The 24043-nt window shown below is 44.2% G+C and overlaps 1 protein-coding gene across 1 annotated transcript in view; it reads left to right on the forward strand.

Moving 5' to 3' along the window:
- The window catches only part of HYDIN (HYDIN axonemal central pair apparatus protein), a 350217-nt gene that overhangs the window by 218880 nt on the left and 107294 nt on the right, over window positions 1–24043 (forward strand). The window contains exons 47-52 of the mRNA XM_081335684.1: window positions 2662–2877; window positions 11304–11497; window positions 12070–12252; window positions 13247–13366; window positions 15804–15963; window positions 16046–16218. Of these exons, the coding sequence (XP_081191810.1) occupies window positions 2662–2877; window positions 11304–11497; window positions 12070–12252; window positions 13247–13366; window positions 15804–15963; window positions 16046–16218 (1046 nt within the window). The remainder of the gene's footprint in view (window positions 1–2661; window positions 2878–11303; window positions 11498–12069; window positions 12253–13246; window positions 13367–15803; window positions 15964–16045; window positions 16219–24043) is intronic.

Here is a 24043-nt window from a genome sequence, read left to right on the forward strand (position 1 = left end):
TTTAAAATCCAAGACTCTAGTTTGGCTGTATTCTATTGCTTGTGCTTCCATAATGTTGAATTCCAATATTGCATGATCACTTCCCCCCAAGGTTCCTGTGGCTTTGACACTTTCTATCATTTCATCTCTGTTAGTGAGAATTAAATCCAATATGGCTAATCCCCTAGTTCCCTTCTCTACTTTTTGGGAGACAAAGTTGTCTGCTAGATTTGTCAGGAATCTGTTAGATCTTCCACTTGGTGCAGAATTTGTCTCCCAGTTGATATCAGGGTAATTAAAGTCCCCCATTACTATTGTGATGCGCTTCCTACATACCTTAGTTAACTGACTAGCAAAAAGTTCATCTATTTCCTCTGCTTGGTTGGGCGGCCTATAGTATACACCTATGGCAATGTCATTTTTTCCCCTTTTATATTGACCCAAATACATTCAAGTTTACAGTTTTCATCATTGTTGTGCTCTATTTCTGTAGAGATAAAGTTATTTCTTATATAGAGAGCAACTCCACCTCCTCTTTTGTTTAGTCTATTTCTTTTAAATAATTTAAATCCCTCTAGCTGTGTGTTCCATTTGTGGGTTTCGTCCCACCATGTTTCTGTAATGGCAACAATATCATATCTGCCCTCATTTACCTGAATTTCTAGTTTACCCTGCTTACTGTTCATACTCTGCGCATTGGTGTACAGACATTTGAGTCCTTTATGACTGACCCTGTGTTTACTTGCTACATAACTTGTGTGGTGCCTAAGTTCCCCTATTTTCTTAGATTGCCGGGGACAGTGATGTTCTGTATCAATTAACTCACTGTCCCCATTGTTTAGTTTAAATATTCCTTCAGAAAAGCTGTGAATTTATTGCCAAGTAACTCAGTCCCTTTCTTGGATGGATGCAGACCATCTCTTTTGTACATTTTTTCATTGGACCAGCTACAGACATCGTGACTAATATAACCAAAGCCTTCTCCTTTACACCACTCCTTTAGCCACATATTAAATTCTGCTATTCGCTGGCCTTTTCCATTTTGCTCCTTATACACTGGTAAGACCTCTGAAAAAGTGAGCCTACAGCCTATTCTGCTAAGTTCCTGCCCCAAGCTCTGGAAATCATTGTTTTGGGACAGATCGTTAGTGCCCAGATGTACAATGGCATCCACATCACAGTCTTTGCTGGCATTGTTGACTATTTTGAAAATACGCTTCTTGTCCCTAACTGACAGTAGCACCTGGAAGACACCTGACCTCTTTTGAAACCTCTGTATCCTTTCCTAAATTAACATCCCTTATAATTGAGTCACCAACCAGAAGGTGGCTTCTCTTTTTGGGTACCTTTCTTTTCTTGCATGACTGATGTGTAATACCTGATTCGCACTTCTCCCTGTCAGAAACAAGTTCATCTCGGACCATGGTCCCCTGTTTATTTGAGTTATCACAATTACCTTGACCTGTTTCCTTAATGTCCCTGTTAAGGTCAGCAAGGGCACTGTATCTGTTATGCAGGGACACAGCTAAAGCTTTGGGTTTATGGTTCACAGCTCTCACCCTGCCAGATCCCACAGTTGTCCACACTGCCCTTCTCCTGCAGGATCTTTGCGGTAGAGGGGGCTGATAGCGTGGAGGCTCAGTAGAGTAGGAGGGCTGAACTGAACACCAAATTTCTGCCTGAAGAGTGCATATTACAGACCTTAGATGAATAATCTGTCCTTGTAGACTAGTAATTTGTGTACATATAGGACAGTTTCCCAGTTTGAAAAGAGTGCTGAGAAAGACAGCTGCAAAACAAGTGTTGCACTGAACTAAGCCAGACATGCTGAGATGAAAGGAATCTCAGATGCACTTGTCCTGAATATACCACCACTATTTTTGATTTTGTTATATGATTCGCGCGCCATTAGGCGCGCAGGCCACTACTGTGCCCCTCCACCCACTTCTCCTTAACTCACAGTTTTGTAGCTTTTCCCAGCAGCCTCTGGCAGTTTAAAAGCAGAGGGTCCAATCAGCAAGGACTTAGCTACTGTGCCCCTCCACCCACTTCTCCTTAACTCACAGTTTTGTAGCTTTTCCCAGCAGCCTCTGGCAGTTTAAAAGCAAAGAGGGTCCAATCAGCAAGGACTTAGCTACTGTGCCCCTCCACACACTTCTCCTTAACTCACAGTTTTGTAGCTTTTCCCAGCAGCCTCTGGCAGTTTAAAAGCAAAGAGGGTCCAATCAGCAAGGACTTAGCTACTGTGCCCCTCCACCCACTTCTCCTTAACTCACAGTTTTGTAGCTTTTCCCAGCAGCCTCTGGCAGTTTAAAAGCAAAGAGGGTCCAATCAGCAAGGACTTAGCTACTGTGCCCCTCCACCCACTTCTCCTTAACTCAAAGCTAATTAGTTCTCAAAGCTAATTTGCCATCTAAAAGCATTCCATAATGTATACACTTATGGTTCCTGCACCATTGGCTTGTTTGAATACTGAAGGCTGGCCAATCAGTGCAGAGCTTGTGTTCAATGGTTAGGAAAGCCAAACCTGAATCCTAGGATGGTTTGACATGTCTCCTGTGGCTGCCCCGAAATAAGTTGATAAAACTTTGGGATCAGGCTAAAAACAAAGGTTCAATATGTGTGTTTGCAATTTCATTAAGCACGGCATAGAAGTGACAACTCCTTTATCCCTTGCTCTAGATCTTGAATGGTTTGGGGTTAGGCCCTTCAGGACCACCCATCCCTCCCACAGCCTTTTTCTCAGTGATCCCATACCCTGAGAAGCGACCAGCACAAGTTGCCTCAGAAGTTCTCAAGCACTTCACCTTCATTATTCCTGAAGAACTGAATCCAGAAGAAGACAAAAAGGAGGCTGAGAGTGGTGTGGAGACTCCAGCAAGTCTCCCTGTGGCAAAGGTATGAAGTTGCTGCTTAGTGATACCTGGGCTGCATGGAGTAGTTTAGTTGACAGATGATGATGTTGCTTTTTAGGGTGAGGTGTAAGCCCAAATCCCCCTCTGTCTGTATTGAACAGTATCTCTCCATTCCCTTACCTTTGATCTGGGACAGTACCCAACTTGGGTGAGGTCAGTGGATGGGCACCATGGGGAAGGGTCTGGCCACCAGCCTGTCTAAGGAATGCTCAAAGGATTTGGGTAATTTAAACATTATTTTTTTCTCTTTAAAAAGAGAAGAAGACTTAGGAAAAATACAATACAATCTTAACAAAATTACAGAGTTGGAAGGGACCTTGGAGATTTTCTGTTCTAACCACAAGAGACCCTCTACCGATTCAGTCAAGTGACTGTCCAGTCTCTTCTTAAAAACCTCCACCACTTCTGCAGTTCCATTGGTTAATTGTCCTCACTGTCAGGAAATTCCTCTTTGGTTCCAGGTTGTTTCTCTCCTTGATTAGTTTCCATCCATCCATTGAAAAATGTCCCCCAAATTATGGAGCCACCTACAAACAGAATCAGGACAGGACATGCCAAAGCCAAGGCAAAGCTCTTTAAGTGGGGAATGGCTTTAATGCTAACTCTAACCTTCTTGCCAAAAGAGGGCAGCTGGCTCCTCTCTGTGTGAAAAACTGGTTGCTGCTTCCCCTCCCACCATGCAGGCTTTCCGGCCCAGGGTAGGGAGGGGGCTTGTATGCCAGGCTAGAACTGCGAGGACTTCACTTTTCCAGGGCAGCCTGTGGGCTCAGTTGCCCTCCCTGCCCTGGGCTGGAAAGGAAGTCTTTCTTAGGGACTTTTGCAAGGGGCGTCACCTGGTGCTGAGTTGAAAGAGGGAGAGGAGACAAACCAGCATTTAGTCTTGGTAGGCAGGAAGAGGCCCAGGAAAGATCCTCCCGAAATCTTCACGGCATTTTTTTGATAGTTGTAGAGAGCGAGGTTTAGTCCGAAAAGATTCCTGTCTGAGGGCAAAGAAGCAATAAAGAAACTATTTTGAGCAATTCATTATGTCATTTTTGGTTTGAATCTGGTTTTGCAGTTCTAGTAGTGCATTCTTGTGTTCTTCCTCAACCTTATTAATAAAACTTACAGATCAGATCTCTGAGAGGTGTTCTCTTGGAATTAACCATCTGCAGTCTGGCTGCTGCCCCAAAATACCTCATCCTTTATACAGCAAAAGGAAATAGAGTTGGTTAATATATATATTGCCTTGCGCTACATCCTGGAATGTAAATATGCTACCCCATTCACAAAGCCGTTTTCTGGGAGATCATGTCCAAATGTGTCCATTTGCTGAGAAAAGTTGATTCCTGCTAGCACAAAAATCAAGTGGCACTCATTCATGGTTATCCACTAGCTAGCCAATGATATGAAGATACAGGTGAAACTCGAAAAATTAGAATATCGTGCAAAAGTTCCTTTATTTCAGTAATGCAACTTAAAAGGGGAAACTAATATATGAGATAGACTCATTACATGCAAAGCAAGATAGTTCAAGCTGTGATTTGTCATAATTGTGATGATTATGGCGTACAGCTCATGAAAACCCCAAATCCACAATCTCAGAAAATTAGAATATTACATGCAATCAATAAAACAAGGAGTGTACATGGAACAATGTTGGACCTCGGAAAAGTATAAGCATGCATATGTACTCAGTACTTGGTTTAGGCCCCTTTTGCAGCAATTACTGCCTCAATGCGGCGTGGCATGGAAGCTATCAGCCTATGGCACTGCTGAGGTGTTATGGAAGACCAGGATGCTTTAATAGCGGCCTTCAGCTCTTCTGCATTGTTCGGTCTCATGTCTCTCATCTTTCTCTTGGCAATGCCCCATAGATTCTCTATGGGGTTCAGGTCAGGCGAGTTTGCTGGCCAATCAAGCACAGTAATCCCACGGTCATTGAACCAGGTTTTGGTGCTTTTGGCAATGTGGGCAGGTGCCAAGGCCTGCTGGAAAATGAAGTCAGCATCCCCATAAAGCTCGTCTGTGGAAGGAAGCATGAAGTGCTCCAAAATCTCCTGGTAGATGGCTGCGTTGACCCTGCACTTAATGAAGCACAGTGGACCAACACCAGCAGATGACATGGCTCCCCAAATCAACACAGACTGTGGAAACTTCACACTGGATGCAAAGTCGCGTGGTCGCACAGAGAGATGGACACTTGAGCTGGGTAGTACTTCTTTTATTCGGATCAGGAATGAATCTGGGACAAAGGGGTTTACCAGGTGTTTCTTATACCTGCCCAGGTGAATGATGACCAATAGAATTTAGTGCATGTGGCCAATAGATTTAAACCCTGGCTTCCCGCCAGAGCTGACCATGCCAGGGGCTGTCAAACTTGCTCCATCCGGCTTTTCCCGCCTCAGCGGTTATCGCCTGGAGCTGTCCAGCCCCCTGCTGCGCTGGCATTTCCTGTGTATGCTAGCAGCATACACTACACCCCTTCCCCCATAGTGAGGACTTTCCTCTGTCATACCATCTCCAACTATATACACATTATTTACAAAACATGGTTACAATGGATACACTTGTTATTCTGTTGCTCCCCTTATGAACGTACATAGTCAGCGAGGTAGCTTGGTGCTTTGTGTGGCCTACTTGACCTTCTTGGTACATGTTCTCCCGGAGGTATGGTGGCATGGCTATTCATTCCTTCCTGAAGCTCCTGTTGAGGAAGGTTGCTGTGTGTCTGTGTGTGTGATTTGCTGATTCCTGGTGACTGCCTGGTTTCTCTGTCAGACTCCTGCCTGTACAGGGGTTGCCATTGATCTCCCCCAACCATCCTCCTTGGTGAATGTGTTTGTATTGGCTCTTGTGTTGGATCTTCCTCCTCAACCCCCAGTGTGTCCTCTGCCACCCTTTCAGGAGTCCTTTTCCTCAGTTGGTCCAGATGCCTTTTCCACAGGAGTCCCCCCTCCACCCTTACTCTGTAGGAAAGGGGCCCTGTTTGCTCTAAAATTTCCCCTGGCACCCATGGATAACCCGTACTGTAGTTCCTGGCCCAAATGAGGTCCCCTGAGGTAAAGTGTGTCTTGATGTTGGGGTTCCCAGTGTCTGCGGCTACTCTGTCTGGATGGAGCCTGTCTAAAGTTGTAATGAGGCGTCTCCCCCATCTGAGTTCCGCTGGGCTTTTGCCTGTGGCAGTGCAAGGTGTTGCGTGTTGGTGAAGGAGGAATGTGGCTAGTCTTTGCTTCCAATCTCCCTGTACTATGCGCTTGAGTGCATCTTTTGTTGTTCTCACGAATCGTTCTGCCAATCCATTACTGGCAGGGTGGAAGGGGGCCGAGGTGACGTGTCTAATCCCCAAGGTCCTCAGGAACACCTGGAAATCCGAGGAAGTAAATTGCGTTCCATTATCTGACACGATTACATCAGGCAACCCATGTGTAGCAAATATCCCCCTCAATGCTTGGATGGTCCCTGCTGATGTCATGCTGCTTACAGGTACCACCTCAAGCCATTTTGAATGACTATCCACAACTACCAGGAATGTGTGACCTTGGAATGGGCCAGCGTAGTCTATGTGCACCCTGGACCAGGGTGAGTGTGTTTCCTCCCACTTATGGACTGGTGCATGTGGTTGTTCTGGCCGTGTCCTCTGGCATGTGTAACACCCCGCTACCTGTGCTTCTATCTCCTTGTCCAACCCTGGCCACCACAGGTAACTCCTTGCTAGAGCCTTCATTCTTACTATCCCTGGGTGTCCTTCATGTAGTGATTGGAGAACTCTTTCCCTGAGCCTTGTGGGAATTATGACTCTGTTTCCCCACAAAAGGCACCCTTTGTGTGTGGACAGTTCAAACCTTCTTGAAAAGTAAGCAGTGAACTCTTGTCCTGGTGATTTGTCTTGCCACCCACTACTCACCCACGAATGAACCCTGCTCAGAACCTTGTCTTTTGGTGTCTCTGTGGCTATGTCCCTCACGTTGAGGGGGCATTCTGGCAGTTCCTGGATTGCCAGGATTTGGGCAGCCGGTGCTGGGTCCGGCTCCCTGTCCATTAGGGGCAGTCTGCTGAGACCATCAGCATGCCCCATCTCCTTCCCTGGTCTGTGTATCAATTTACAAGAATATGCAGAGAGAAATATTGACCATCTTAACATTCTAGGTGACAAAATCTGTGGTGTTTGCTTCTCTGTTGTGAATAGTCCTAATAAAGGTTTATGGTCTGTGAAGATTATGAAATCTCTGCCATACAGGTAATAATGAAATTTCTTTACTCCAGCAACCACTGCCAGTGCCTCCTTGTCTATCTGGGCATAGTTCCGCTCTGCAGCTGACAGGGTTCTGGAGTAGTAGGCGATGGGAGCCTGAGTTCCATCCTCCTTGAGATGGCTGAGCACTGCTCCAATCCCATAAGGGGATGCATCGCACGCAAGACAGATTGGCTGATCCTCCCTGAAATGGGTGACAGTGGCATTGCTTGCTAACATGTTTTTTAGTGTTTGAAATGCTTTTGCATGTTTGTCAGTCCAGTCCCAAGGCGCTTGCTTGTCAAGCAGCCTATGTAGGGGTTCTGCAATTGAGGCTTTGTGAGGCAGGAATGTGTGGTAGAAATTGAGGAGCCCCAAGAACGCCTGCAATTCAGGCTTGTTTTTGGGAGCAGGAGCTTCCTTGATTGCCCTCACCTTTGATGCAGATGGGTGGATGCCTTGAGCATCTATCCTGAACCCCAGGAATTCTGTCTCTGGGACCCCAATCTTGCACTTCTTTTTGAGTTTGAGACCTGCCCCCCTGAACCTCTCAAGGACCGTCCTTAAACGGTTTGCCAGCACGTCCGGGGAGCTGGCTGCGATCAGGACGTAATCAAAATAAGGGCAAACCCCTGGTATTCCCTTAAGCGTCCTTTCCATCACCTCCTGAAAAATCCCAGGCGCTACGCTAACCCCAAACTGCAACTGGTCTACCCGGAACGCTCCCTTGTGAGTGATGATCGTTTGCGCTCTGGCAGCCCCTGGGTCTACCGGCAGTTGCTGATAAGCTTGGGCGAGGTCCAATTTAGCAAACACCGACCCGCTAAGATGCTGCTGACTGCAGGGACCGGATAGGAATGGGCACTTAAAGCTCGGTTTATGGTCCCTTTATAATCAGCGCAGATACGAATTTCCCCGTTTGCTTTAATTGGCGTTACGATGGGAGTTTCCCAATCCGCTCCATCTACTGGTGTTAACACCCCCTGGTCTACCAGCTTATCCAATTCCCGCTCTATCTTTTGCTTTAACGCGAATGGAACACGCCTCGCCTTCATCCTTATGGGTTGCACCTGGGGATCTAGTCTAAATGAGATTGGGGGACCCGTGTACTTTCCCAACTGCCCATCGAACACGTCCGCGAATTCCTCGCAGACTGCTTCTAGGGACAAATGGCTCCGTGTCTGATTAATCCCTGTAATTTTGATGCCCAAGGCGTTAAACCACCCTAACCCCACAAGGCTAGTCCGCTGGCCCTCGACAACCAGCACACTTAATTTACCCTTGATTCCCTTGTACTGCACCCACACCAACGCCTCCCCCCGGACTTTAATCGGTGAATTTTGAAAGTCAGAGAGGGTCAGTCTGGATGACCTCAAGGGAACCCGTTGGCCGGTCCGCTTGCAAATGTCTAAAAACGTTCTGGTGGAGATGATGGATACGGCTGACCCTGAGTCCAGCTCCATCAAGCAGGGGACCCCTTGCAGCTTCACCCTCAGTTTTATTTTTTGGGCTAGCGCCGCAGGAGCCCCTGTTTTGAAAACGCCCGGCCGTCCCATCGTGTGACTCACAGTCAGACCCAGCGACCGCTTCCCAGTACCTGTGGCATACTGGAACTCGGCTTCCACCTCGTGTAGGCTGTCCCGCTGCTTGCTTCTGCAGACCGCCGCGATGTGCCCTGTTTTCCCGCACGACCGACACTTCGCCGACTTGAAACGGCAGGTAGACCGGGGATGCTGTCCTCCGCAGCTCGCACAGCGGGTAGACCGGGAGCCGCTCACACCGCAGCCGGAGCACTGGGTAGACCGGGGCTGTCCGTAGCCACTGTTCAGGGTAGACCGGGAGTTGCAGCCGCAATGCTGGGTAGACCGAGGGCGATTCGCGCTGTGGCCATGAGGCTGGGTAGACCGGGGTCCGCTCGCTCCGCATCTGCACTCCTGGTCTCTCTCGCCTACCGTGGTTGGTCTCGGTTCTTTTCTGTTGTCTCGGTCGGGGTTGAAGGATCGCTGAGGTCGGTTGATGGCATCCACCTCCAGCTCTGCCCCGTCTGCGTCGGTGCCTCTTCTCACCTGGTGGATGGATCCGCCTTCCCTCGCCTCGGGCTCCTCGGCTGCATCCCAGGCTAGGAGTTCGTCTTGGACATCCCTCAGGGTCAGTTTCTGCTTGGCAAAAAGTTTCTGGCGCAGCTTCCTGTCCCTCACCCCACAAATGAGCCGATCCCGCAGCCTAATTTCTAGATTTTCGAAATTGCAGAGGCGAGCTGCCTGCCTCAGAGCTGCCATGTACTGTTTGGCAGACTCACCTGGTCGCTGATCCCGTTTTTCAAAGCGATACCGCCAGGCGATCTCGGACGTCTCGGGCTTAAAATGTTCAGACAGCTTCGCCAGCAATTCGTTGTAGCCGATGGAGTGGATGTCATCGGGAGCGCAGAGACCGACCGCCAGCTGGTAGGTTTCTGTGCCGCAGCTGCAGAGCAGTACCGCTGCTCTCTGCCAGTCCTCCTTCACCCCGTTCGCCCACAGGTAGCATTCTATCTGCCCCACGAAGGCTTCCCACTCCTCGGGGCGGCCGCTATTGAAAAGGGGATACTGACCCAGTTGTGTCATCTCGTCATCTCGGTTGTCCTGCGTCTGGATCCGGGGCTGCCGATTGGATTCCGTCCGCGGCTAGCGTTGTCCGGTGCAGGATCCCACCTTCGTCGCCAGTGCAAAGTCGCGTGGTCGCACAGAGAGATGGACACTTGAGCTGGGTAGTACTTCTTTTATTCGGATCAGGAATGAATCTGGGACAAAGGGGTTTACCAGGTGTTTCTTATACCTGCCCAGGTGAATGATGGCCAATGGAATTGAACCTGGGCTTCCCGCTAGTGCATGTGGCCAATAGATTTAAACCCTGGCTTCCCGCCAGAGCTGACCATGCCAGGGGCTGTCAAACTTGCTCCATCCGGCTTTTCCCGCCTCAGCGGTTATCGCCTGGAGCTGTCCAGCCCCCTGCTGCGCTGGCATTTCCTGTGTATGCTAGCAGCATACACTACACTGGACTTCAAGCATCTTGCAGTGTGTACCTCTCCATTCTTCCTCCAGACTCTGGGTCCTTGGTTTCCAAATGAGATGCAAAAGTTGCTCTCATCAGAAAAGAGGACTTTGGACCACTGAGCAACAGACCAGGTCTGTTTTTCTTTAGCCCAGGTAAGACGCTTCTGACGTTGTTTGTTGTTCAGGAGCGGCTTGACAAGAGGAATACGACATTTGAAGACCATGTCCAGGATCCGTCTGTGTGTGGTGGCTCTTGATGCACTGCGGTCATCCCTGCTGCTTGTGCACCTTTTTCTTCCACACTTTTCCCTTCCATATAACTTTCTATTAATGTGCTTTGATACAGCACTTTGGGAACATCCAACTTCTTTTGCAATTACCTTTTGAGGCTTTCCCTCCTTATGGAGGGTGTCAATGATGTTTTTCTGCACAACTGTCAGGTCAGCAGTCTTCCCCATGATTGTGATTCCTACTGAACCAGACTGAGAGACCATTTAAAGGCTCAGGAACCCTTTGCAGGTATTATGGCTTAATTAGCTGATTAGAGTGGGACACTTTGAGCCTAGAATATTGCACCTTTTCACAATATTCTAATTTTCTGAGATTGTGGATTTGGGGTTTTCATGAGCTGTAAGCCATAATCATCACAATTATGACAAATCACAGCTTGAACTATCTTGCTTTGCATGTAATGAGTCTATCTCATATATTAGTTTCCCCTTTTAAGTTGCATTACTGAAATAAAGGAACTTTTGCACGATATTCTAATTTTTCGAGTTTCACCTGTATACAGCCTAAAACGTTTCTGCCAGCACTACTAAGATTAGAGGTAGATGGACTTCCTGATTCCTAATTCAAGACTTTCCTTCTCAAGGGCTCCTTGGTGCTCTCTGAGCTTGGCTGTCTTCTTGCAGAAGCTTCATTGCCTGAGCTCGGTCACCTGACCAGTGCTAGTAAGGAGGGGGGTTTGCTGTTGATGTTCTAGCATCTCGCCCTATCAGTGTTGGTGGGGGCTGTTTACAGTTGGCTTCTTTGGCAGCTCCTGGATTGGGGTATTGTTTCCCTGACTGTTGCTCTGATGTTAATCTTTAATTAATGTTAATATTAATGTTGATATTCTCATTTATTGGCTTTCCATCTTGCTATCTTTTTACTGGCTTTCAGGAGGATCTGGCCACCCCCACTCGAGGAAGGTCCAGGAAGGAGAAACCTGAGGTCCCCCGTGAAGCCCCAAAGGAAAAGAAAGCTGCTCCTCGCAGCAGAAAAGGCATCCATCCCAGCCCTGGCACAATGACGACCCTGTCTGAGCTTGATCAGGGCAGCCCCACCGCAGAGGCCTCCAGTGAGAAGCTGCTCAGGTTAGGGTCCTGAGGCAGAAGCCCCCGTGGGAAGAAGGGGGCAGACCTGCCAGCCAGAATAGAAGAACACTGTTAGATCGGCCTGCCCATGCTGTCTGGGACAGGGAGCTCGGGAAATGCTGTGGGCCACAGACAGGAACTGAAGTGCCCCCCCCTTTAGAAATGCCCATTTTTCTGTCTTTTTGCTGCTTTTAAATCTTACTGATTGTGCATCTTACCCTATGGGCTTCCTATGTGTTTTTCCTTGAGCCTTCTGAGGGTTTATCTGTTTCTAAATCTCATTTATTATGCCCTCATCTGGGGAGTTTCTTACCATGCTGGCTGTGGGTTTCTATAATCTCCCTTTCTTCCTCTTCCATTGTCTTTTACAGGCAGCTTCAACAAAAGGAAGGGGGAGGGGAAGGGGAAGAAAGGACTTTTTCGCCAATGTCTAAGGAGCATCTTTTTCAGAAAACAGGACAACTTTCTTCTGTGATGGAGCAGAGAGTTCTGCGCCAATGAAGTTTGCATTCAAAAGTTTGGTCTTAGGAACACTGGCTTAAAGCAGATCTGTTGTGCTTTGTATCCCATAGGTTGAACAGCTTTCGCTGGATTGTTCCTGCTAATGGGGAAGTTTCAATGCGCATCCATTTCTCTTCCACCAAAACAGGACTCTTTGATCAGGTCCTAAATTTTGAAATCCTTGGAACTCGGAGACAGTATCAGGTGTGCTGCAGGGGCACCTGCACGTACCCCAGCATCTGCCAGGATCCCACGTAAGCAGGAAGGAAAAAAACTTGCCCTTCACACCACCATGCTATGGTGTGAAGCTGGGCATACTGTGGCCCTTATTGTGTCCTCCGGTGTGGATGCAAGAGGCCCCCCCAGCTTGAATAAATGATGCTACCTTGTGGGGTTTTCTGCCTTTCTGAAGCTAGTGGTCAGAAGCTGAGATGGAAATCAAATAACATTACTGTGACCAAATCTCCTCTTAGCCTCTTAATTGCTTTGGGTTACATGTGATTTTAAGTTTATTGAGTTTATTGAATTTATATACCGCCCTTTTCTCGTAGGACTCAGGGTGGTTTACAAAGTATTTAAAAACATCAATACAATACAAGAGTTAAAAACAGTTAAAATAATTAAATTTGATCCCTGAGGGGGAAAAAAAATCTCTCAGCCTGGGCCGGAAAGCTCAAAGAGCCAGGTCTTCAGGTCCCGGCGGAATGACCGAAGGTCGGGGGCAGTCCTAAGCTCCACGGGCAGCTGGTTCCAAAGGGCAGGCGCACCCACAGAGAAGGCCCTCCCCCTGGGTGTTATCCGCCGGCAATCTTTTACAGGCGGCACCCTGAGAAGGTTATCTGTTTCAACATAATGAGACTGAGCTAAAAAGTATCTTCTTATAGAGAGCAAAATAAATGTGGATTTTCCAGCTAAAATGGTTGAGAATTACATTGTCCTAAGAATGAAGATAATACTTTTCAACAATTTGTTCTCTTCGTACTGTCAACATTGGCTGATACTGCAGGACGAGGGTCTTTCTTAAGAGCAACAGAAAAATAAGGGAACTACTCCATAGAGGGTCTGGCCTGCAATTGGGTATTCCAGTTCTTCAGATCAGTTTCCTAGTTCCCCTTGTTCCCCAGGAAACCAGCAGGGTTCTCTGGTTGCTTGCTTGCATCAGCTCCTGCTGATCTCTGGGTGGTGTCTTTTCTGCCCAGACCTCTTATTTTGTTCAGCTGCTGATGCATCCTTGCTTCTCTGATTCAGGATAGTGTTCCCCCATCGTAAGAAGACTATCAAGCCTGATGAAATTGTGTACAAGAAATACATCCTGAGCTTGGGTGTGTTCCACTTTGGTCCCTTGCTTTGTGGCAAGTCAAGAGAAAAGTAAGTGTTAGTGGGAGATAAGAGGGTGATAAGGAAATACTAGAAAGCTCATTAGGGGATTTTCAAAAGGAGGTTTTTATTTTTGTTTTTCACCAAAGCCATCGAAAGCAATGTTGGGCTGAAGGGGTTTTCTGGCCTTTTCACATTTCTGGGTGGGAAAGACCCCAAAGACGATAACAGTAGCTGGAATAACCTGACTGTGGAATAAGGAAGCGCAAGCCTTTTCATATGGCTAAAAAAGATGCTTCAGGATCACGGGGTGTGTAGGTGTTATTTATTTATTCATTGATTTAATCAAGTTTCTAGAACTGCCTAACTCAACTGACTCTTCCAGTGTAAGCTTATAATATAAACCTCAATAAGATGGTCAAAACAAGAATAAATACAGCAGCAACTCAAAAACAAAATCTGATTATGTGAAACGCCCAACAGAAACAAGACTTCACCCAGGGCCACATCTTCAAGGTCAGGACAAGAAAAGTTCTAGGGACTTCCATTCCAGAGAGTAGTGCTCCAATTGAGAAGAATACTTTCTGAGTGTCCTTAGATGACATCATTTCAAGGACAAGACTCGGTGTACCCCTCTGTCAGATCTTAGTATGAGCAGAAACAGTGGGAGAAGGGTGATCCTTCAGCTAATCAGGTCATCTCTCATGAAGGGCTTTGCAGATCAGCACCAGCACCTTGAATTGTGCCCAGTATTGTGCTCAGTATTGAACGTAGCCTGCACAGTAGAGAGGTCATGTGGAAGTACCCAGAAGTGCCTATAACTGCCCACATGACTGCATTCTGGAGTCATCTGTTTGTCAAGGGCAGTCTCATGTGGAGCACATTGCAGTAGTTCAAATGTTAAGTGATTTGGGCATGAAGGATTATGATCATGGTCTGAGACAAGGTGCAGGCAAATCTGGGCAAAGGCTGCCTTGGCTACAGCTGTCCATCTGCTCTTTCAGCAGGAACAGAGAAACTGGGAGGAGCAGGACCCTCAAATTGTGTATTGATTCTGTCTAGGGAAGTAGAATTAAAGATAGCACATCTCTGATACTGAGAGAACGACAACCCCACAGCTGTTCTGTCTTTTCAGGGTTGAAATTAAACCTGTTTCTCCTCATTCAGATCTTCACAGCCTCCAAGCATTGGGATATAACCTTGAGAGTGATTGGTTATCTTGGGGTTGAGATGTACAGCCCAGCTTCATCAGCATTCAGATGGCATTGGACCCCGTATATTGGCAGATGACCTCAGCCAGTGGTTTCATGGAGATTAAAAACATGTTTAATGATTTTTTTCACTTTATACAGTGGGTCAAGCTCTGGCCAGGCAGCTCATCATCTTTTTTAATTTTATTTAACACAAATGTGCTTTGTGTAATATTAACTCATCTTTAGTTCACCTTACTATAAAGGCTGGCCAATTGTGTTCAAAGAGTTTTCTAGAAGTTAACAGGGAAAATGAGAAATAAAAAAGAATTCAGGCATCAGGTAGGAACATGCCTGGACAAGAGATAAGATGCAGTATCTGGAACAATGAGTCAGGAATTGATAAACAAAAGGCGGAGAAAAAAAAGTCCTGTTTAACAATAGAAAAAAGACTTTAAAAATAGTGAGGATGTTAATGTTGGCAACTGTGATGGTTGAAGATGAAATAAAACATTTGGAAAAACAGAAGCATCAGTTTTAAGTTGCACTAGAAAACCTGCTTCAAAGGGGGTGCTCTGAACTGTTTTCATTTCTCCTGGAAGTTGATTCAGTGAAGCAGGGCAGCTGAAGAACAGGCACAAGTGTTATCTAGCCTATACCTTCTTGAAGCTTTCCATTCTTTGCACCACTACTTTTGTAAAGTAAGAAAAATGGTTTGTTTTTCATAGGATTCTATTCCACTTGAGATCTGGCTGATTCTTTTCTGGATTTATTTAAAATTGCAAATTTTGTAGTAGCACAAACAAACAGAACAATAAACAAACCTCTCACCTTTTGTGACCTTCTGACATGCAAAGTCAATGGGGAAGCCAGATTCACTTAACAAGCATGTTAATAATTTAACAACTGCAGTGATTCAATTAACATCTGTAGCAAGAAAGGTCGTAAAATGGGACAAACCTCAGCTAACAAATGTCTCACTTAGCAACAGAAATTTTGGGCTCAATTGTGGTTGTAAGTTGAAGACTATCAGTAATCATTGTGTCCTTTGTAGCTGGGTTTGTTCCTTTGTGGGCTAAAAAAATATAATACCACAGCAGGCTTTTCTTGCCAGATGGACAGAAGTATGTACAGAGCTTCCTTGGGCCTAGGCGCCCACTTCTCATTCCCCGCTGATTGGTCATAGGGGAATGCAAGCCTGGCCTGGGGTGGAGGAGCCCTCCCCCCACCCCCAGCCCCTTTGATACCTGCGGGGCACTCCAGCACGTCTTCTCTCTGTCTTCCTCTGGGCTCTCTAGGTACAAGGCTGCGCGGTATCCCAATCACTTTGAAAAGCTCACCATTCTCAACATCTCCCCTTTGGAAGTCGAGGTGCACTTCTTCTTCCAGCATGACTCCAGGGCAGTCACCTACCTCTTGGACCCGCCCATGCTGATGCTGAAGCCGAACCAGAAGCAAGTAAGGGCAGCAGCCAGCCGCTTTCCTTGACAGGCTTCGCCCTGCAGGAGATTCCACTCAGTGCCCTTTCCTGTCCTTCCAGGTGCTGACCGTCTGGGCATATCCAACAGCGGCTGGTGTGTTTGAAGACAGCATTGTCTGTTGTGTGAAAGAAAATCCGGAGCCGGTCACCTTCCGGATTTGCTGCCAGGGCGTTCGCCCAGAAGTGGAGCTGGACCGCCGACAGCTGCATTTTGAGAAGTTGCTGCTGCACAGGTTGGGCTTTAGGAGATTAGCCTATTTCAGCCATCTGTTTGCTGACCACCCCTCATTGTGTGCCTCTTCCCTTCACCTGGATGGACATGGAAAATGAGAGGTGTATGGAGGCGGAAAAATATTTTAGGAAATTTTTGACCAGTCTTCTGGCCTTAGATATCATAATGCTGCTAAAGTCTAAATCTAAATTATTTGATTGAGATTGGGTTGGGGGGGATCAATGAATGTGGCCATCTGGTTTTCAACAGCAAATGGCCATCCTGTTAAGGGAACTGTGAGCTTTGTAGAGGAGTCTGATTTCCCAAAACCTTGATTAATAGATCATTAATCTATGACCTATTACTTGCTCCTGATATGTACATTGTGATCCTATGCACTGGAGACAAATTCCTTGGGTGTCTGATCGCACTTGGCCAATAAAGAATCCTATTCTATTCTGTTCTGTTCTGTTCTGTTCTGTTCTATTCTATTCTATTCTATTCTATTCTATTCTATTCTATTCTATTCTATTCTATTCTATTCTATTCTATTCTATTCTATTCTATTCTATTCTATTCTATTCTACATTTTCAGTGGTAAAAAGCAAATGCCAGGTTTTGTTTGAGTGGGACAGTCTACTCTAGCTGGCCAGAGACTTGAAACATGTTAACAATGTGTTGAGCATGGAGTTGTGGTCCTTCCTGCTTTCTCTTAACAAAAGAAATTCCATGGAACTGTTTGTGGCAAGACTTCAGATCATAGAATCCAAGAGTCTTTCACTTGGATGTGGAGTTTATTTAGTCTAAAGAAAAGAAGAAATAGGGGAGACATGATAGCAGTGTTCCAGTATCTGAGGGGAGTGCCACAAGGCAGAGGGGGCCAGGTTGCTCACCAAAGCTCTAGATGGAAGGATGAGAAACAGTGGTTGGAAACTGATCAAAGAGAGAAGCAACCTGGAATTGAGGAGAAACTTCCTGACAGTGAGGACAATCAACCAGTGGAACAGCTTTCCCCCAGAAATTGTGGGCACTCCATCACTGGAGATTTTTAAGAAGAGACTGGATATTCACTTGTCTGACACAGTATAGGTTCTCCTGCTTGAGCAGTGGGCTGGACTAGAAGACCTCCAAGGCCTTTCTCCTGTCACATCTACCCCTTGCATCAGGACCAGGAGGAGAGGCATAGTAAGGGATCTGCTTACAAAAGAATGTCATCTAGTGGACCCAGGAGGAGAGCCTTTTCTGCTGTGGCCCCTCCCCTGTGAGCATCTTTGTCTTCCCAGACTTTAAATTGGCCCCAATCCTCCCAGACATGCAGACATGGCTTTTTGGGGGAGGGGTGTCTGGAAATGGCAGGGAGCTCTTAGAAAGGATTCTGCTGCTGATTATGATGTTCTGTTTTGTAAATTGATTATATAAACACTTAATATATTCTATATGCTTCTATTGTCATGTTTCCAACAGATGCAATTCTTCAAAGAACAAAGAGGCATTGTTTACCTTAAGGAGTCTTTAATCAAAAGAGCATAGCTTCGACACGTACAGTACATGATCAAGCTGAAATCTGGATTCCCCTCCCCTAAACACACAGTATCAAAGCACAGTTCCTCCCTCTAATTAACCCTCATAAAACACATTCTCCAATTAGTTTGAATTGTAAGCTTTCCCTCCTGTTTAACGATCCACCAAATTCTTATCTTCTCTTATTTCAAAACAGCCTTGAGAGACATTCTTCCTCCTCCCACCCCTCAGCATCAACTAATTCTAACTCTAAAAGTAACACACAAGTTAAAGAAGCAAAGCTGCCTCTCCACATGTTGTCAATGCAAGAACATCCGATGTTAGCAATGTTGACATCCAGCTCCCCTTACCAAAAGGACAGACCCTGTAGCATAAACAAAAGCATATGTTAGGGACTGTCTCTCGGTTTGTTGGGGTGTTTCTCATAGAACCTTTTGATGAGTCGGTTGGCTTTCACATCACTAGATTTCACCCAAGTGGCTTCAGACGAGTATCTTTTCCATTGTACTAGGTACTGCAATTTCCCTTTAAAAATTCTAGAATCAAGAATATGCTTTACTTCATAGTGAGTTTGACCCACCACTACAAGGGGCCCAGGTGCCTTCTTAGGGGGAGGTCTTAAAGTGGATTCTTGAAAAGGTTTCAACAAGCTGCAGTGAAAGACAGGGTGAATTCTCCCTAAAAAACCTAGGAATTTCAATTCTACTGTGACAGGGTTGATAATCCTTATGATGGGGAAAGGCCCCAAGAATTTTGGTCCTAATTTCTTACTGGGTAATTTTAGGCGTAAATATTTGGTGGACAGATAAACCTTTTCCCCAACTTGGAATGTTCTTTGAGGGGCTCTCTTTTTATCCGGCTGCTTTTTATAAGTCTCAGAAGTCTTTTTCAAAGCAGCTTTCATGTTTCTCCAAACTTCTTCCCATCCCTTCACCCATTAATATAGTGTCTGGGAAGCAGAGGGCACCTGAGGGTATTCAGATATTGGGCAGAACTCTTTTCCTGTGGCTACTCTGAAAGGTGTGTAGCTGGTGCTGCTGGGAACAGAATTATTTTTTTTTTTTATTTTTTTATTAAATTTATTATTTAAAAACATTGGACACAGTACCAGCGAGCTGACAAACCTTTTTGTCTACAATGTTTAAATATATATATATACATGTATATATGTACATCAAAAATACACTTAAATACACTTAGATTACAAATCGGTGAAATACCACAATATTTAAAACAGTGAGCTAGTCTGTAAAACCTAATAGAGACCTTTCTTTTTATCCATCCAAAGATACAATTTGTTCCAAATTCTATAATAGTCTGATTGATCTTTATTCTTTAATTCCAAAGTTAATTTGTCCATTTCAGCGCAATCCCAAATTTTCCTAATAACCTCTTTTTGTCCTGGGATCTCATTCTTTTTCCATTTTTGCGCAAATGATATTCTAGCTGCTGTGATAATATGGATCGTTAAGTATAGCACATCTTTAGGATATTTCTCTTTCGTGATTCCCAACAAGAAAAGTTCTGGACTAAACTCCAGATCTTGTTTCAATATTTCTTTCAGCCAAATCCAAATCATTCTCCAAAATTTTTGTGTTTTACTGCAAGACCACCACGTGTGGAAGTATGTGCCTATCTCTTCAGAACACTTCCAACATTTGGGAGATGCTGTTGTGTACATTTTTGCTAAGCGGGCTGGGGGAAGATGCCATCGGTAAAACATTTTAAATAAATTTTCTTTATACGATGAGGCCAGTGTTATCCTTTTATTCCTATCCCAAATTGTTTGCCAAGTATCTAGGTCGATGTTATGTCCTAAATTGTTAGCCCAGGTCAACATGGGGTCTTTCACTTGCTCTTCAAACAGCTTATATCCCAAAAGTAATTTATAAAAATTCCTTATTTGTTTAGAGTCCGGTCCCAATAATATTTTGTCCAATGCTGTTTCAGAGGTATATATCCCCCATTCATTTTTATCCTTCCTAAATCTCGATTGGATTTGTAAGTAGGCCCACCAATCGAGTTTTATACCTTGTAATTCTAGTTCATTCCTAAGTTTCAATTCCCCCTCCTCATTCAGAATATCCTTGTATGAGATTATGTTACCCAAATCAAACAGATTTGGGTAAACTATCGCTTCAAGGGTGGATAGCCAGACCGGTATTTTGGTGTAATTGTGAGATCTAATTTTTTTCCAAGTATTAAGTAGCGCTTGCCTGATCCGGTGTCTTTGAAAATGCGAGAAAAGACCTTGTTTCTCCGTCCATAGGAAAGCATGCCAGCCATATTGCAAATCGTGACCCTCTAAAGTTAATAGTCTTCTATTTCTCAAGATTACCCATTCTCTAATCCAGCTCAGGGCCGCGGCGTGGTAATATAATTCCCAGTCTGGCAATCCAAAACCCCCATTTTCCTTCGTGTCTTGTAAATATTTCAATTTAATTCTTGGTTTTTTCCCCTGCCAAATAAAATTTAGTGATAATTTATCCAAATTTCGAAAAAATTTAGAGTCGAGTTGAATTGGGATATTCTGAAACAGAAACAGGATTTTAGGCAGAATATTCATCTTAATGACAGCGATTCTTCCCAATAATGAGAGTTTTAGGTTTCCCCATCTTTCCAGATCACCTTTTATTTGGTTCACTACATTATCATAATTATCCTTTTTGAGTGAAGTGCATCTAGCCGTAATGTTAATCCCTAGATATTTTATTTTCTTGACTATTTCTATATCCGTGATTTCGGCCAGATTACCTTTTTGTTTATTGGTCATATTTTTAACAATCATCTTGGTCTTATTTCTATTTATTCGCAGTCCGGCAACCTCACCATATTTAGATAATTCTTCCAATAGCTTTGGTCCCGTCTGACATGGATCCTCCATAATAAAAACCAGATCGTCCGCGAAAGCTTGCAATTTAAAGGTTTCCTTTTTAATGGTTAATCCTTTTATCTTTGGGTCGTTTCTTATAGTTCTCGTTAATACTTCAAGAGTCAATATAAACAGCAACGGTGATAAGGGGCAGCCTTGCCGTGTTCCCTTTTGAATTTGAAACTTGCTAGATGCTTCCCCATTAATAATTATTTTTGCTTCCTGATTGTCATAAATTGCCCTAATTATATTTATAAATTTTTCTCCCATATTCATAAAGCTAAGCTGTTGGCACAAAAAAGACCATTTAACATTGTCAAATGCCTTTTGGGCGTCTAAGAAAAGTAATGCCATCTGTTGTTCGCTATGTAATTCATAGTACTCCAATGTATCTAATATTATTCTAATGTTGTGCTTAGTGTGTCTCTTAGCGAGAAAACCATTTTGATCTGCGTGTATGAAATCATTCAGAAATCGTTTCAATCGTTCCGCTATAATTGATGTAAATATCTTGTAGTCCGAGTTAAGAAGTGATATGGGTCTGTAATTTTGGATTAATGTATGGTCTGTGTTATCTTTCGGAATAAGGGTTATGTTTGCCTCTAGCCAAGATTTAGGCGTCCTTGCGCCTTCTAATACTGCGTTAAATACCTCCACTAGGGGTTGAGCTAGGATATTTTGTAATTCTTTATAAATTTCTGATGGAAGACCGTCGGGTCCCGATGCTTTATTATTCTTTTGTGCATTAATAGCTTTTATCACCTCAGATAGTCGAATTTCCTCGTTTAACATATTTGTGGTATCTTCTGTGACCTTAGGTAGTTTGGCTCTTTGAAAATATTCCTCCATTTTCTCCACACTTGCCTGACTATCTTCTTTGTATAAACGTTCATAAAATTCCTGGGCTATAATTTTTTTTTTTTCCTCCTGGTGGAATATTCTCCCTTCCTCATCTCGTAGTTCGTGAATCCAGTTTTTCCCCTTTTGTTTTCCCAATTTGTATGCGAGCCACCGGCCCGGTTTATTTGCATTTTCAAAAAAATTTTGTTTCGTGTTTCTCAATTGTTGTGCTAATTTCTCTTTGTCTAGAATGTTAAGTTTGTGTTTAATCAGATCCATAGATTGCTTGATATTCTCTTTTTGTGGATCTTGTTGGAGTGTAACTTCTAAGCTCTTATATTCCTCTTCTAATCTTTCCCGTTGTTGTCTTTTCCCCTTATTTTTATATACCATATATGCCCTCGCTACCCCTCTCATCATTGCCTTAGCTGTATCCCAATTGTTTTGTACTGAGGTGTCTATAGCTTTATTTTCCTTAAAGAAAAAACTTAGTTCTCTCTCCATCTTAGATTTGAATTCGTCTTCTTTTAAAATTGCTCTTTGAAGCGTCCATCTGGGTATTTTTTTGGAACCTTTCCAGATAAGTTTAATAGGATTGTGATCTGCCCAAGTACCTGTCGCTATATGTACCTCGTCTATTTCTGAACTAATTTCTTTCGTCATCCATACCATGTCTATTCTAGACCATGAGTTATGTCGGTTGGAGTAATATGTATATTGTCTAGCCTTACGATTTCTTTCCCTCCAGACATCTTGGATATTTAGTTCCTCAGCCAAGTTAAGAAAAGATCTCGGTAGAGTTCTTCTCTTCTTTTTCCTAAGCGTCTTTCCCATATAATCCAAATTTATATCTAGGATAGCATTAAAATCTCCTATTAAACAAATCTCCTCATAATCAATGCTACATATCTTATTGTGAAGTGTTTTGAAAAATTGTTCTTGGTTATGGTTTGGGGCATATATCTCTACCATCATGACCTTCCTGTGATTTATTATAACCTCGACTATCAGTATTCTACCCTCTTTATCGTTATAAATTTGTTTTGCAGTCAATTTTGGGTTTACATATAGTGCCACTCCTCTCTTTTTCTTGTGTCGGTCTAAGGAAACGAATAGGTTCCCTATTCTTGGTTGTACTAACAAATATTTTTGTTGTTCCTTTATATGGACTTCTTGTATTGCCACGATATCCAATTGTTGGTGAATAAGCCTATTAAAAAATTTCCGCCTTTTCACTGGCGAATTCAATCCATTAATATTCACAGACATAATACTACACTCACCTCCCTTCATCTTACTTATTTCTGGTTTTTGTGGATCTCGTGATTCGGGGCTCTCTCTCTTCCTTGTCTCTAGTTCCGTGTTTCTCTGTTAACTCACCGGATTTGTTCCTTCTATCCTCTGTAGCTAAGATCTTCCCATCCATTGCCACACGTATTGTATCTCTTTCTCTTACCTCCCTTCCATCTTGATCTTCTAAATCTACTTCCTCTTGGCTATGGAAGTGGCGTTTGTAAAAATCTTCTGCCTTCTCTATCGTGTCCAGTCTATGCCTTCTATCCTGCCACGTAACTAGAATACCCTCTGGAGTTAGCCATCTAAAGTTTACATTTTCTCTTATTAGTTTGGATGTTAAGAATTGATAGCCGCGTCTCAGATCCCTCATCCTTTTAGGTATCTGTTTAAGGATGGTGATTGGTTGGCCCCGAAATTCTAATGGTTCCTCTCTAGATCTATGCAGAAGCTCATCCCGAATTGATTTTTTAACTAACCTTACATGTACTTCTTTTGGGAGGTTGTGCCTTCTCGCATAATTAGTTTGGACCCTGTATGTTTCATCAATTTCCGCTAGCATTTCCTCCTTCCCTACACCGAGTGCCTTTGCCATCAGTTCTGCCATCATGACCAACAGATCTTCCCCTCTTTTTTCTTGAACGTTCTGGAAGCGTAGATAATGAGCAGCCTTTTCTGCTTCCAGAAAAATGACTGTTGTTTCTAATTCCTTATTAGCCTGAAGGAGTGTTTCATTTAAATCATCTACTCTCTTTTCCTCTTTTTCCATTCTAGCTTCCATATCTTGAAGTCTTTGTTCATTTTTGACTAATTGCTGTTGAATCCCTTCAAATTTATCATCTATCGCTTGGATTTTCCCCTTTAATTCACCAGTGTCGTTTCTTATTTGGCCTATTTCTCTCTTCATCTCCTCGTGGTTTTTGGCCATTGCCTCGTGTAGGTTTTGCAAAAGGGCATGTAAATCTTTAAAGGAATTCGAGTTAGATCTTTCCCTTTGCAGCATATCCTCTATAGATTTCTGATTGGAGGGACTTGAGGCCATCCCCTGTCCCTGTGCTGCCGCCTTTTTGCCAGCGCTAGGCTTAGTTGCTCCCGAGATACTTGTCATGTTTCCCCAATTATAACAGCGTTTTATCAATGTGTAATACCCTGAGTCTTATATAAACCTTTTAACTCTATGACAAAAGATATATAAAACAGTTACCACCAGATACTTATTACCAACTAAGCAATTTATATAATAGAATTCTATAGTATGAATATATTCAAAGTCACGTTCTTCTTCTTTTTTTTCCCCCCCCCCCCGTTTCCGGCGCAGAAA

Source organism: Vipera berus (assembly GCF_964194415.1).
Source record: "Vipera berus genome assembly, chromosome: 10".
Classification (NCBI taxonomy): domain Eukaryota; kingdom Metazoa; phylum Chordata; class Lepidosauria; order Squamata; family Viperidae; genus Vipera; species Vipera berus.